Genomic DNA, 13600 nt, shown 5'->3' with positions numbered 1-13600 from the left:
AAAGCTGTGCATAAAAGAATATAGACAAAATGTTTCACACATTTTGCTGTATAATTCTTCTTTTTCAGATAGAAGACTGCAATAGTTATAACATGTACAATTTGTATAGTAATGGACAACATTTCATAATAAACATTCTGTACAGTAGAAAAAGAAGTCAAGTTTAGTTTGAATCAATACTATTTTTGTGTGAATATATAGTTGTGCAGGTAGATAATGTGATTATATTGCACATTTTCACAAACAAAATTATTCATTGACCCCAAAAAGGAAGCAACTGAAACCTACGCAGAGGACTGACAGCGCAAGTTTTGGAAAAGGGACTTCATTTCAAACTTCTCATGATGCATCAATATACTCAACATATTTTAATTCCTTGTGTTGTTACTGCTATTACATTTTGTATAATATATGTGACACAATCTGGTCCAAGGAGGCCAAATGCGACAAATTTGAAATTGAGATATAGGCAAAAATATAAGAAAATACACATTAAAAAACTTCGTAACTTTTGAACCAAGTTTGCTAGACCTTTGGTGTTTTCAGTATATGTGATTTGATCAAGCAAAATCAGTCAGAAGTTGAAAATATTGATTTTAAGATATAGCCAAACAAAGTATTTCCTTTTGTTTCCTACTGTTTTGGAAACACTTTAACTTTAACTGCTCGTATCTTTTGGACTGGTTGTCCAAATTCAATGAGGTTTTCTGCAAAATGTATATATAGCTCTGAAAATGCTGTTTACAATCCTATAAGAAACTGAAAATTGAATTTGTCAGACTGATTTTGCTTGATCACACCACATATGTGACACGATCAAGGGAAATGAGTCGGATGTCGCTAATATTGATATCGAGATATTAACAAAGAAAGTGTTAAAATTCTTTTGTTTTATATTGTTTTCAGCGATTGATAAATTGATGTAACTTTGCAAAGAAAGGTTGTATCAACATGGGGTTTTCAGTCTCTGAAAGCCCCAAATGTCCTCTTTAGAAACATGTGAAAACTCATTTTCGACCAGGGTCGACATGCGACTCATTCCTCTTGATCATGTCACATATGATAACCTGTCTGTATAAGGTAATAATTATAGTAACTCAATCAAAATTTCAATCAAAATTTAATGCCTTTGACCTCCGTGGATCAGATCATGTCACATATGAAGTGGTTTCAAAGTAACTTGCAAGCTAACATCAGTGATGCTGCCGAGTCATCCAAAGTTACTCTAAAACCCTGCCAGATTTGTGGGACCTTTAATTGTTTTCTTGAACTAGAACTTTGTTTAAATTGCACCATTTCTCAATCCAGCACAATAGTAGAATGACTGGGGGATTTGTGATGTGAATACTTTAATACATGGCAAGTTTTCATTGAGGACAAAATTCGCCAATAAGCAGGCTCAGTCATATCAAATAACCAGGAAGTCCACCAACATAATATGCACAAAAACAATGACAGAAGAAAATAATGGCCAAGACAACTTCATAAAATAAGGTTAAAAATATATATATTTAATATCACCTGGTTAATTATCTTTCCATTTAATACAATCCCAATATTCTGATACTGCGTAGTCTGCACTCTGCATATGTGATGCGATCAAGCAAAATCAGTCGGAACTCGGAAATATTGATTCTGAGATATAGCCATACAAAGAAAATATGTCCTTTTGTTTCCTGTTGTTTTGGAAACTCTTTAATTGCTCGTATCTTTGGAACTGGTTTTTCAATTTCAATGGGGTTTTCTGCAACATGCAGCTTTGTAAATGTTTTTTACTATCCTATAAGAAACTGAAGATTTAATATTTCCGAGTTCCGACTGAATTTGCTTGATCGCATCACATATATGGGATAGTAATATTTTGATGTAAATAAATAATGTTTAACATGGTTTCTGAACTTAATATTTTGACTTGATCGACGTATTGCTTTGTGGAAAACGTGTCAACGTCGGATCGTGATATTTGACGATTATCAACAATGAAAGTACTACTCAACAACAGCCCTAGTGTGCAGTGACAATAAACCCCAAATAGGCTGATTTTTACATGTTTTAGGCATATATCCCGGGTGCATCCACATCAACACCTAAACCTGTCCACTGACAAGACTCACTTCACATACACAGGTAAGGAAAATATTGAAAGTCTTAATTGTCAATTATACACAGCAAATACAACATCTGAATTCCTCCCAAATCAACATTTTTCATTTTCACAGCCATAATGCATGCAAATCACACGGCATTATGAATCCAAAAATGAGTTGCTTGGTGCTAAGAAGTGTTGAACTTCTTTTATTGTCATCTGCAACATATTAAATTCTCAGTAACCATGTGTCCTATTAGTATTCACCATATTGGAGTCTGTTAATATGACAATGAAAATCAATTATGTGTGACAACCAAACTGGGGGCTGGGGGAGGGGCTTCCCCAAACCACCCACCTGCCATACCAATTTGTGGTGTGTCAAGCTTATGTTCTACATGGTTAGAAAATTATTGTCAGTTTGGCCACATTGCACATCATAAATATCATCAAGTTTTGCCCAACTTCATTCTTACTGAGTTGGTTCTGTCATACATTTTGTCACATCACCATACAAATCATATCGTCTATGGTTCCACACCGGCATATCTTGGCGTACTTTCTGTAGATATTTCAAGTCCACATTAGCAATACACACATCTACACCCTCATGGCAACTTGCAATGATGCTACCCCAGGGATCTACTATCTGCAAAATTAAAAACATGATGAGAATAAAATTTAATGTAACAGGCTTGCTTTTGATTTGTAGTAAACATGCCGTTTACAAACATAACTTCTAGCATCTTAAAGAACTATACTATTTATTTGATCAGTATTCTTTTGTACCCTTTTTGTCTCGCCTGAACTTTGTTCAGGATGGGACTTAGTAATCACTATTTCTGTCTGTCCGTCGGGGTGTGTGGATGTGGGGGTGGGGGGGTGTGTGTGTGGATGTATGTGTGTCCGTCCGAGCTGTATCTGGGGAACCGTAAGACTTACTGGGCGACGCTTACTTGGTGGGAGGAAGGGTATCCAAGTTTGCTCAGTAACCGTGTGTTTTCGGTGAAAAATATGCAAATTAACATAGCTAATTTTTTTAATTTAAGCAAAAAACAGCGCAAATTGATAGCGGAGTTTGTGGACAGACTATCTCAAGATCCGTCGGGCGCATGGTAACGAAACCTGGTGACAGGAATGATACACACCTGCTGATCACCTGATTAGTTTTTTGCCGAAAAGTATGCGCATTTAGTTGTTAATTTGCATAATTTATGCATAGCGATTCTACAAATATGGTTGGAAATCTGAAGAAATCCGCCTTGTGGAGCTGTATCTGGGGGATTCGTAAGAACCCTAAGCCCTATGATGATGAAACGTGGTAGGGGGTAGTATGACCAGAGGATCTCAACCCGATTCGATTTTCAGCGCAAAATATGGTAATTAAGTACCTAATTTGCATAATTTATGCATAAAATGCAAAAACCTATTTTCTCAGAGACTAGGGGTCATACGTTCTTCAAACTTGGTGGGTGGGTGCATCTTCACCCCAGACAGAACAAGTTTGTGTTGGTTAGTGCGTCAAGGTCACCCAAGGTCATCCAGGGGTCATCTGAGGTCAAATGACTAAAACTGTCGTATGGGCACGAAACTTGGTGGGTACGGTCAACATAATGTGGTAGGGGTAGTATGACCAGAGGATGCACACTAGTACCACCCCCCCCAAGTGGCCCCTCCCACACACTCAAAGTTGAGGGGGGTCAAAAATTTAATGAAATATTGTTTTTATATTGCGCATTACATATATCAATTTCGGTCGTGTAGGCCAAGTTATTAGGCCAAAAAAAGACTTTGAAGAATGTCTCTCATGTACAAATGTATAGGAAACTGAATAATTAAAACCACCTTTTTAGGGTGAAGGAAGCATTTCTTTTAAAACAGGTTCCCCATGCCCTATGATGATGAAACGTGGTAGGGGGTGGTATGACCAGAGGATCTCAACCCGATTCGATTTTCAGCGCAAAATATGGTAATTAAGTACCTAATTTGCATAATTTATGCATAAAATGCAAAAACCTATTTTCTCGGAGACTAGGGGTCATACGTTCTTCTAACTTGGTGGGTGGGTGCATCTTCACCCCAGACAGAACAAGTTTGTATTGGTTAGTGCGTCAAGGTCACCCAAGGTCATCCAGGGGTCATCTGAGGTCAAATGACTAAGTAAAAACTGTCGTATGGGCACGAAACTTGGTGGGTACGGTCAACATAATGTGGTACGGGGTAGTATGACCAGAGGATGCACACTAGTACCCCCCCATGTGGCCCCTCCCACACACTCAAAGTTGAGGGGGGGTCAAAATTTAATGAAATATTGTTTTTATATTGCGCATTACATATATCAATTTCGGTCGTGTAGGCCAAGTTATTACGCCAAAAAAGACTTTGAAGAATGTCTCTCATGTACAAAAGTATAGGAAACTGAATAATTAAAACCACCTTTTTAGGGTGAAGGAAGCATTTTTTCAAAACAATGTCTAAAACAGGTTTTATGTCAAAAATGGTCTCTTTTGGGGTGCTACATCGAGTCAAATGTTCACAAGATTATTTAAGGGGTCATCCGAGGTCACCCAGGGTTCATCTAAGGTCAAATTACTAAAACTGTCGTATGGGCATGAAACTGGTGGGTACAATCAACATTTAGAGTCAAATGTTAGGAAGATTATTTCGGGGTCATCTGAGGTCACCAGGGGTCATCTGAGGTTAAATAACTAAAAACTGTCACATGGGCATGAAACTTGGTGGGTACAGTCATCATTTCGAGTACAATTTTCGGAAGGTTATTTCGGGTTCATCCGAGGTCACCCAAGGGTCATCTGAGGTCAAATTACTAAAAACTGTCATATGGGCATGAAACTTGGTGGGTACAGTCAACATTTAGAGTCAAAGTTTCGGAAGGTAATTTAGGGGTCATCCAAGGTCACCCATGGGTCATCTGAGGTCAAATTACTAAAACTGTCGTGTGGCCAGCCGAGACCCACCAAAATTTAGGGATCAAAGGTCAAATTCCAATATTGGTCCAAGCAAGCTCAAATTGAACAGGCAAATCGCCATGGGTTGTTGCAGGTTCATTTACTTCTACCAAAAGTAATCGTAAAAGCAGGCGATCGCGAAAGCAGGCGAGACTCGTGGTTCGAGAACCGCCTTGTCTGATTTAGTGTGTGTACAGTCTAGACACAGAAATGGGATTCTGATTGAATATTAATATTATGTTGCCTGAAATAAATTGTTTTGCTTTCAGGTTCTTGTGGTACTTGCTTGCATGAAAATGTGTTTTTTTTTCTGAGAATAAGAACATGATTATATTTTGGCCTTTTCAAAGTCATAGCCACTTGTCCCACTATACAGGGTGTATCAAAATCAAGTATACAGTTTGAAATATCCCGCTAGATTCAAAAGTATGAGGTCTGTGGTCAAAATTCTCTAATTGATAACTTAATCAACATCTTGTCCTCCTATAGCTGAAAAATCACTGGCGTGTGACCAATAATAAGGATTTGGTGGCTACTTTTGTGAAACGAGTACCTAATTTTGATACACCCTGTATTAAACTATAAAGTAATGAATTGAGCCCACAACATATTTACTGTTGAAATAGAAATACATAGTTTATGTGTGAAGTTTCAATGTACTCGCATAGAGTACATCAACAAAATAAACTTGTTTAAAAGAAAATATATTAATAAATATATGCATTTACCATGGCTCTTCCGTATGATTGTCTCTTATCATTGTGTTTGCCTGTCTGTGCCGCTCCAATTACATAGCACTGATTCTCTATAGCCCGAGCACGTAATAATACCTGAATACAAAGAAATCATTTGGGAAAATATGGAATTAATCAACATGAATCTGAAAGGGCAAATGGGACCTTTAAAACCATATTGTACATTTTTTTAAATGAATTTGGTAAAAAGAATCCAAACTGACTTTTGGCATATTTGTAATGCACGTCCCAACTTACGCTGACTTGGAATCAGCCAAATTGGTCTTGTTTGTAAGACAACAGAGCAAGTTTAAATTAATGTCTTATTAAGTGGCCTGGGTAATAAGTGAGATTTCTTACATTTATCTCATTATTTCAGCTCAAAATGGACAAAAACCCTTCCTGCCAGTCATTACAAGTATTATTTCATAATGTTTGGTAAAGAATAACAAAAATATTACTAAAATCATATACATGTATTATGGCTTTTTTGCCAGACAAAGGAAAATTCACCAAAATAGATTTTACAAGCACAGAGGCTGTAAGATATTGTACAATCCCTTAGTTCACTCACCTCCCAATGTGCCATACCAGTCCTAGACATAAAGGCGGATGGGTAAGTTAAAATCTCAGCTCCTTGCTGCCGTAGACATAGTGATAATTCTGGAAACCTCACATCATAACACTGTTTTAAATGCTCAGTCAAGAAATTTATCGGATAGATTTAAAAAATAATATTTGTATTATACAAAATTCTTTGCATATTTGTGTGTCACTTGTCTTTCTTTAATCATCTACAAGTGTCTGTCCACCTGTCTCTTTCCCTCTAGAGTTTTTGTCTGTCTCTGATTGTTTCTCTCCAGGATCTCTCTTCTCCCTCTCCCTCTCTCTTTCTCTCTCTCCTTGACTTTCGCACTTCCTTAATTTGGGTGTGCTCTCTTTTCTCTCTTTATTGCTTTTTGCCTAACAGTCAGTGCGATGTCAACATGCCGAGGCCAGGTAGGGCTGTTTTATAAGATCATCTTGGTGACATCTTTAACCATGTGCATGTGTATATCAGCACTTTGAGCAAATGCTCACAATTCAAAGATCCACTACAAACAGCATTATTTATCATATCAAATAATAACATATTTATCAACATTAGGATACAATGGCCAATCCAACTTTTCCAACTGGAGTCTGCACTGGTGGTGTAATGCTAGAGCCAGGTGTCAAATGGCTGGATTCCTTGAGTGACTCATTGCCACCAAATTCCACATCAAATAAATGGGATTTATTGTAGGATGCCATGATGTCACCTTCTGTGTTTAGTACCACGTGTGTTAATAACATTTTACTGGCATTGCTGGAATCCTGAAACACCAAAAAGAAATTGATAACACAAAAACTTTGTCCATATGTATGTTTACCTATGATGGGGGGGGGGGGGGGTACTCTGTACAAATCAACATATGGGGATGTGCTGCAAACGTGGTTAGCATTTCAGCCTTTTGGTATACCAATGGCACCTTTACTAGGCCAATTTTGGTATATGGATGGGTCCTTTTATCAAAATTTTCTCATTTTTTCTGGAAAATATCCCAATTTACTAACTGTAGCTAAATTTTCCTCAAATTTAGATATAAAGTTGTAAAAACTTTATGTATGTTAAACTTGGCTGAAAAATTAGACTTTTGGTATATTGATGGGTCCAAATTTCTTGAAAAATTGGTATATTGATGGGTCCACTTTCAAATTATCAGCGGCACACCCCTACCTGAACTAAACTTGAGTACCCCCTGGACCTATGAACTATGTGACCCAATTTGAATAAGAAACTGTAGAGCTGTATTATAGGGTCCTTATCTTCTCGTCTATGTTTTGCAGTCATTTACATTTGCTGAGTAAAACTCATATTTTTTTGGCTGTTTGTGGTAAATACCGGGGCACTCAAACTTTGGAAGTGACAGTATGTGCCTGTCAATAGGCCCGCTCTTTTGAAGTCGACTATACCCGATGACCCCTTTTTTTAAAAAGTTATGCCTGATGACCCCCCTTTTTTAGTTGCAGCTACCCAATGACCCCCTTTTTTTGGTTGCGGCTACCCAATTACCTCCTTTTTTTCTAGAATAGCATCATCAAAATGCCACAAAACAATGCCGAAACTTTCAAATTCCCTTATTTAAACAAATTTGTATTGGAAATTTGGAAAATTTGGAACAAGAAAATAGAATTTTGCTCTATTTTTTCAAAATTGTCTACCCAATGACCCCTTTTTTGAAATCTTACACTCAAATGACCCCCTTTTTCAAAATATTATACCCAATAACCCCTTTTTTTCATTTTGTTTGTACCAATAACATTTTGTACCAGATAGGTCCTACTCCCTACTCCGCGACTCCGGTAGGCACATACCCGTCACTTCTAAAGTTGAGTACCCCCAGGGGTAAAATAGCTGTAAATGTTGCTGTTAATTGATTAATGAGTATGTATGTTTGCAGTTGACATTTCCACATATTAATGGATCAATACCTTTTCATGGAAGGCTCCCAGGGACAACCATACACCATGTTGTTTTGCCAGTTCAGCACACCTGGATAATGTAGGACCAGTCCTGGTTTCAACCATTGCCAGACCTTGCTGCTTGTCTTTTGCTATGTAGTCAAATGCCTCGGGTAGAAATACCATCTGAAAATTGTAAATTAGAATACATATTTTATATCAGCCTCTTTATTGTTTTGCTCCAAATATTATAGCCTGCTATCATTATTCTTAGTTTTTAATAGATTCATCCACTAACCAACATAGATTTGTGTGTATTGCAAATTGCAATATCCCCCTTTTATGTCTAAAGCCAGAGGATAATAAAATCATTCCATACAACATTCATTAATATGTATACATCATGCATGTATGTTAAAATATATTTAGCAATAAAACATGGTTTACATATCACATCCCAGTCATTGGCAAAATTGGGGCATTCAAAATCACTGTTCACTTGCAAAATCAAATCTGTGTTGAAATCTGCATTTCAATATGAAATCTGTTGGATACTGACCTTGGCTCCAAGTTTAGCTGCCCTTTCTACCAGCCATGACACAGTCTTCATATTAGCAGCTTTGTCATCTGTTGATGTCATCTGACATACTGCTACTACTTGAACATCCACAGCATCTGCCATGCTTCTGATTGGTGTCCTTAGTGAAGTTGTCTTACATCTAAGAATGTGATGTCCTATACTCCTGATTGATGATAAGATCAAAGGTAATTGTACCTATTGAAAATACAAAAACAAAGAAGCTGAACATAATCTGCATTTAAAATAACTTTCAAACAACATAATGGAATCACAAACACACTTGGTGGATATGCGAGGCAATTCACATAGGAATTATAAAATATAAGAACTGTTTGTCACATCACATGATGATAATATCAATTGTTTTTTTCATTGTTCAATATTTATTTGTCCATTCAGCACCCCATACTAGCTTTGCTAATAACATCTGGTTGTATGTACTTTATTTTCAAAAGTCAATCAAAACTTACATTAACACAATGCCATGTGAATTAATATAATAATAGCACTTTAGTTCTCAGTAAGGTTCTTCAGTGGTATGCCGATTTGGTGCAGTTATGGTGTAAACACAGAAGTGGGGTTCTGATTGAATCACATCATCATCACACCTCATTTTCTGGTCAAGCTGCGCAGCATCACATGACCCAGTTCTTTTATGCGATATCAGAAAGAGCAGATGGACACCGCTGAAGGAATATGCTGAAAACTATAACTGTTGCACTTTTTAAAATGTTGAAACTTTTTAAAATTGTCTAAAAAATGATATAAGCATGAATTACCAAACTTATTTTATAAGTTTGAGGATAACTAGCAAGTGTAAACAATCTTACAAGCTGATTGGTCTTTTATATCTACAGGCTTGTGTTACCACTACGTTGTTCCAGAGGATGATTTAAGCACTTCCCAGCAAGTCTTGCGGTTAGCACAGCTGTGTGAGTGAACATGACACCACTGCCGCCCACTGCATACACGTGCATGGTTAAATTTGAATTTGGACAGATATATTTACAATAAAAACACCTTCAAAAAGTTGGTCGATTTCACATTTTATGTTATCTACAGAAGGTGTGAATTATCCTTCATGCATACATCACTTTAAATCTGAAATCGACCAAGTAATAATGACACACGGGCAATTCTAAAACAACATCTTTTGCACAGAGTTCAATGGGATTTGAAAAGTAAAGTGGCAGTGGAAACTCTGGTGATAACACTTTTACAGTGCATGATGGGGCTTCCTTAAATCATCCTCTGACGTTGTTCTTACCATTTGTATATACTGGTACTCGATTCTCTCAGACACTCAAAGCTAAAAAATAAAAAAAATAAACACCAAAGAACATTTTAAACTTGCACTGACTGGTGAGGATTCACACTTAAGTGACAGGGGTTAAAACACAAGGTTGTGGGTTCAATCTATTATTTTCACGTTACCAGATCGACTTTCACATGTACAGTCTCTCTAAAAAAGCCTGATATGTATATCCCACTGATAACACCGGGTGAGAATGATTTTTGTCTTTTCCAATTTTTTTATATTTTGCCCCCTCCCCCAACTAAGAAAGCTGGCTACGTCCCTGATAAGCTACTAATTGTATGTTCGCATGAAATTGAAAAGAGACTTACCGTAAAATGGGGTAACTTCGGTCAGCGGGGTAACTTTGGTCGGTCAAATATATTTTTTTAAATGGTCATATTTTCGTACAGCAATATTGTTTTTGGTCATATTTGGTATCAATTTGTTAAGAAATATATTTGGAAGAAATCGTCGCTTATGTCAAATTTCCTCGAAATTTACGAAAAAAATCGGGATTTTTGACCAAAAATGAGCATTTTTTTTACATTTTTATTTGTGAACAAAAATGTGTGCTTGATTAATTTTGCAAGGTGTCAAATGTCACAAAAAATAACAACTTGCCCATTTACAGCGAAGATCAATTTTTTTGATTTTTTTCTCTTCATGGAATGTAATACTCTGACCAAAGTTGCCCCAAATGCGGGGTAACTTTGGTCAGGCTATTTTTAACCCCTAGGGCACCCTTACAAAATTATTTTAAAATCTTTTTCAACTTCAAGGTGTAGAATGGAACCCTAATGTCATTAAAAAGAGATAATTAGAAATGTAATGGGTTTTGTTTGGAAGCAGTGGTTTAAAAACTCTGAAAAGTGCCCAAAGTTACCCCATTTTACGGTACTAACTGGGCTTGAGTCCTAGCATCCTCTTTTTATGACATTTTTTCTGTAGATATCCACGAAAAAGCTTGATTCCATTTTGCATAAATTAGCAAGTTATGCATGATTATGCGTATTACACTGCTCCATAGGCCACTGTGTTGTAATTTCCTTATGGTTAACCAGAACGTAATTCAAATTTGACAATATTTTTGCTAAAATTTTAAATTAATCTGCAAGAAATATTTTGTACATCAAACATTATGTGACCTGCTACCACGAAAACAGCGTTAAGTCAATGTGACTTTTAATATACTCATTTAGTTTCGAGATGTTCTTTGTGTGGCCGCCACCTGTACAAGCCAGTAGTATTATCCTTTGTGAATGGCCCATTGTGCCCCCATTCACAAAGGACATACCGGGGGTCACTCCCATTGTGGCCTGTACACCATCCGCGATAATGAAAAAAGCGTAAAAGGGTAGTTTTTCGTGGGTAGGCACGACACACAGCGTAATGTGTTTAGGGTGTCAAAAACATGAAATATTGGAAAAAGGGTAGCAAAATTGCAAATTTGCTAATACGCTGAAATGAAATTTAGGGTATGAAATTTGATGCAAGGAAGAAAATCCGTGTTTAGGGTATCGTTTTAGCCAAGGGTTAAATCCTTGTTTAGGGTGCTTTTCAAAAGTTGATTATCGCGGATGGTGTACAGGCCACAATGGGAGTGACCCCCCCCCCCCGGGGGGACATACAGACATTTAACAGGTAGGTATGCTAGGTGAATTCAAATTTGCCATCAAATTGCATCATTTTATATATCAAATCAAAGCCCTTGAGTAAACAAAGCCAAAACTGAAAACCATTTTTTCATAGCACTTTCCGTAGCAAAGTTACATCTTGTCAAAGATTGACTTTCATCAAAAAGTTTCAGCTAGCAAAATTCCCCAAAACGGCATTTCGGGGGAGTTTCTAGATCTTAGTCTCATTATGATAGCAGCTTTTTTTAATGGAACTGCTATCCAAATCCTCTAAAATTCCATGTGCGAGTGACTTATCACCATAAAAAATCATATATTTGGGTCAAGTGAAGTATAGAAAACATATTTATGTACGTTTCCTTCTTGCCAGTTGTTTTAAATTTCTATGTAAATATGCATTGACATTGTCGGCGAATTTGGCTGACTAGCAAATGTGTTAACTAAGGTTTGCCTGGGTTACCTATATAGCCTAAAGCTTACCATTTCCATGCATATTTATATCATGGTCGCGCAATCACTGTGGCCTGTGCAGGTTATAATTAGGGGCTGTGCAATAATTATGAGCCCTGGGGGGAGGGTAAAATTGGGGGGGCAAGAAATTTTTGGCGAGCCGAAAGGGGGGGGGGCAAGCAATTTTTGGCAAGCCGAGAGGGGGGCAAGCGATTTTTGGCATTCATGGGGTCCTTTTAATAAAATGCTTTAAAAAGGCTTAGGAAAATGGTACGGAAACGCTTAAATATGCACATTTTCCTGCTCGCTGCGCTCGCAACATACATCTATACCATTTAAAGTTTGGAATTTGGGATCCCAAAAATTTGGCATGTTCAAGGGGGGGCAAAGAATTTTTGGCGGGCCGAGAGGGGGGGGGGAAGCGATTTTTGGCGGGCCGAGAGGGGGGCAAGCGATTTTGGCGAGCCGTTCGAAAATTTTACCCCCCCGGGGGGGCTGATAATTATTGCCCAGCCCCTTACCTCATCATGACAAAAAAGGGCATATTCTATAGTGTGAAACATACCTTCTATTGTGTTTCGCCGCTGGTGTGTTTCATCATTCATTTCATCATTCATTTCATGTGTCTTCTGTCTTTCAATGCATGATTGGTTCCGAACTTCCGACAGCCTGATCGTCTCAGGTCAAGTCAAATGTCAACATGTGTCAATGTTTATTTACATTGGTCTGTCAATCAATTACAAACGGCGCACGCGCATTTAGCTGACTGATATGGTATAGCAAGCCATCGGGGCCACAACACGGTTATGGGCACTCAAATTTTATGATGCGAGAGGCACTATGTCCTAAATAATTTATGAGCCCTCACAATTGGGGGGGGGCAAGAATGTTTTGGCTAAGCAATTTTTGGCAAGGTGAGAAGGGGAGGGGGGCTTAATAGGGCGCAGTCATTTTCTTCAAAATGGGGGGTAGACTCCGGGTATAGACTATGCCATACTGGGTTGAAGTGATAAAATATGTTATAATTAATCATGATGAACGCATCCTGTGGGAGCCCAAAATTATACTGATGTGTATATTATATACGGTAAATTAATAGTAAAATGGTCATAAAGAGTAAATTAAAGAGTAAAATGGTCATAGGCCTAAAAAGTTTATATAATTAAATTTAGTGACAGTAAAGTATACATATCATCATACATATCAATTTGTAAGCGCTCTTTAGCAAAGTCATATAGTTCATTTAATTTACAACCGTATGAAAAAACAGGCGAAAATAGTAACTTTTTGCACAAGATTTGCAATTTAAAGAGAATTGGCCATTGCTCATTCTATATCTAGTGACGCTCTGAGACGAATATATTCG

The 13600-nt window shown here is 37.4% G+C and overlaps 1 protein-coding gene across 4 annotated transcripts; it reads right to left on the bottom strand.

Moving 5' to 3' along the window:
* Positions 1–1490: 1490 nt before the first annotated feature.
* Positions 1491–12844, bottom strand: LOC140148989 (deaminated glutathione amidase-like). 4 transcript variants are annotated; one of them, XM_072171117.1, is made up of 8 exons: positions 12800–12844; positions 10121–10162; positions 8833–9048; positions 8304–8459; positions 6942–7145; positions 6364–6474; positions 5784–5885; positions 1491–2735 (listed from the first exon to the last, which is right to left on the bottom strand). In XM_072171117.1, the coding sequence occupies exons 2-8, from the start codon at positions 10121–10123 to the stop codon at positions 2559–2561; spliced, it is 969 nt and encodes a 322-aa protein (XP_072027218.1). In that variant the 5' UTR covers positions 10124–10162; positions 12800–12844; the 3' UTR covers positions 1491–2558. The 4 variants fall into 4 exon arrangements, with proteins under 4 accessions (XP_072027218.1, XP_072027221.1, XP_072027219.1 ...); XM_072171120.1 differs by having other exon boundaries at positions 8833–9016; positions 12800–12839; XM_072171118.1 differs by lacking the exon at positions 12800–12844 and adding an exon at positions 12265–12284.
* Between the last annotated feature and the right edge of the window lie 756 nt (positions 12845–13600).

This window comes from Amphiura filiformis, chromosome 3 (assembly GCF_039555335.1).
Source record: "Amphiura filiformis chromosome 3, Afil_fr2py, whole genome shotgun sequence".
In the NCBI taxonomy this organism is placed as follows: domain Eukaryota; kingdom Metazoa; phylum Echinodermata; class Ophiuroidea; order Amphilepidida; family Amphiuridae; genus Amphiura; species Amphiura filiformis.
The sequence above is the reverse complement of the archived record's forward strand: the minus strand, read 5'-3'. Positions and strand labels throughout refer to the sequence as shown.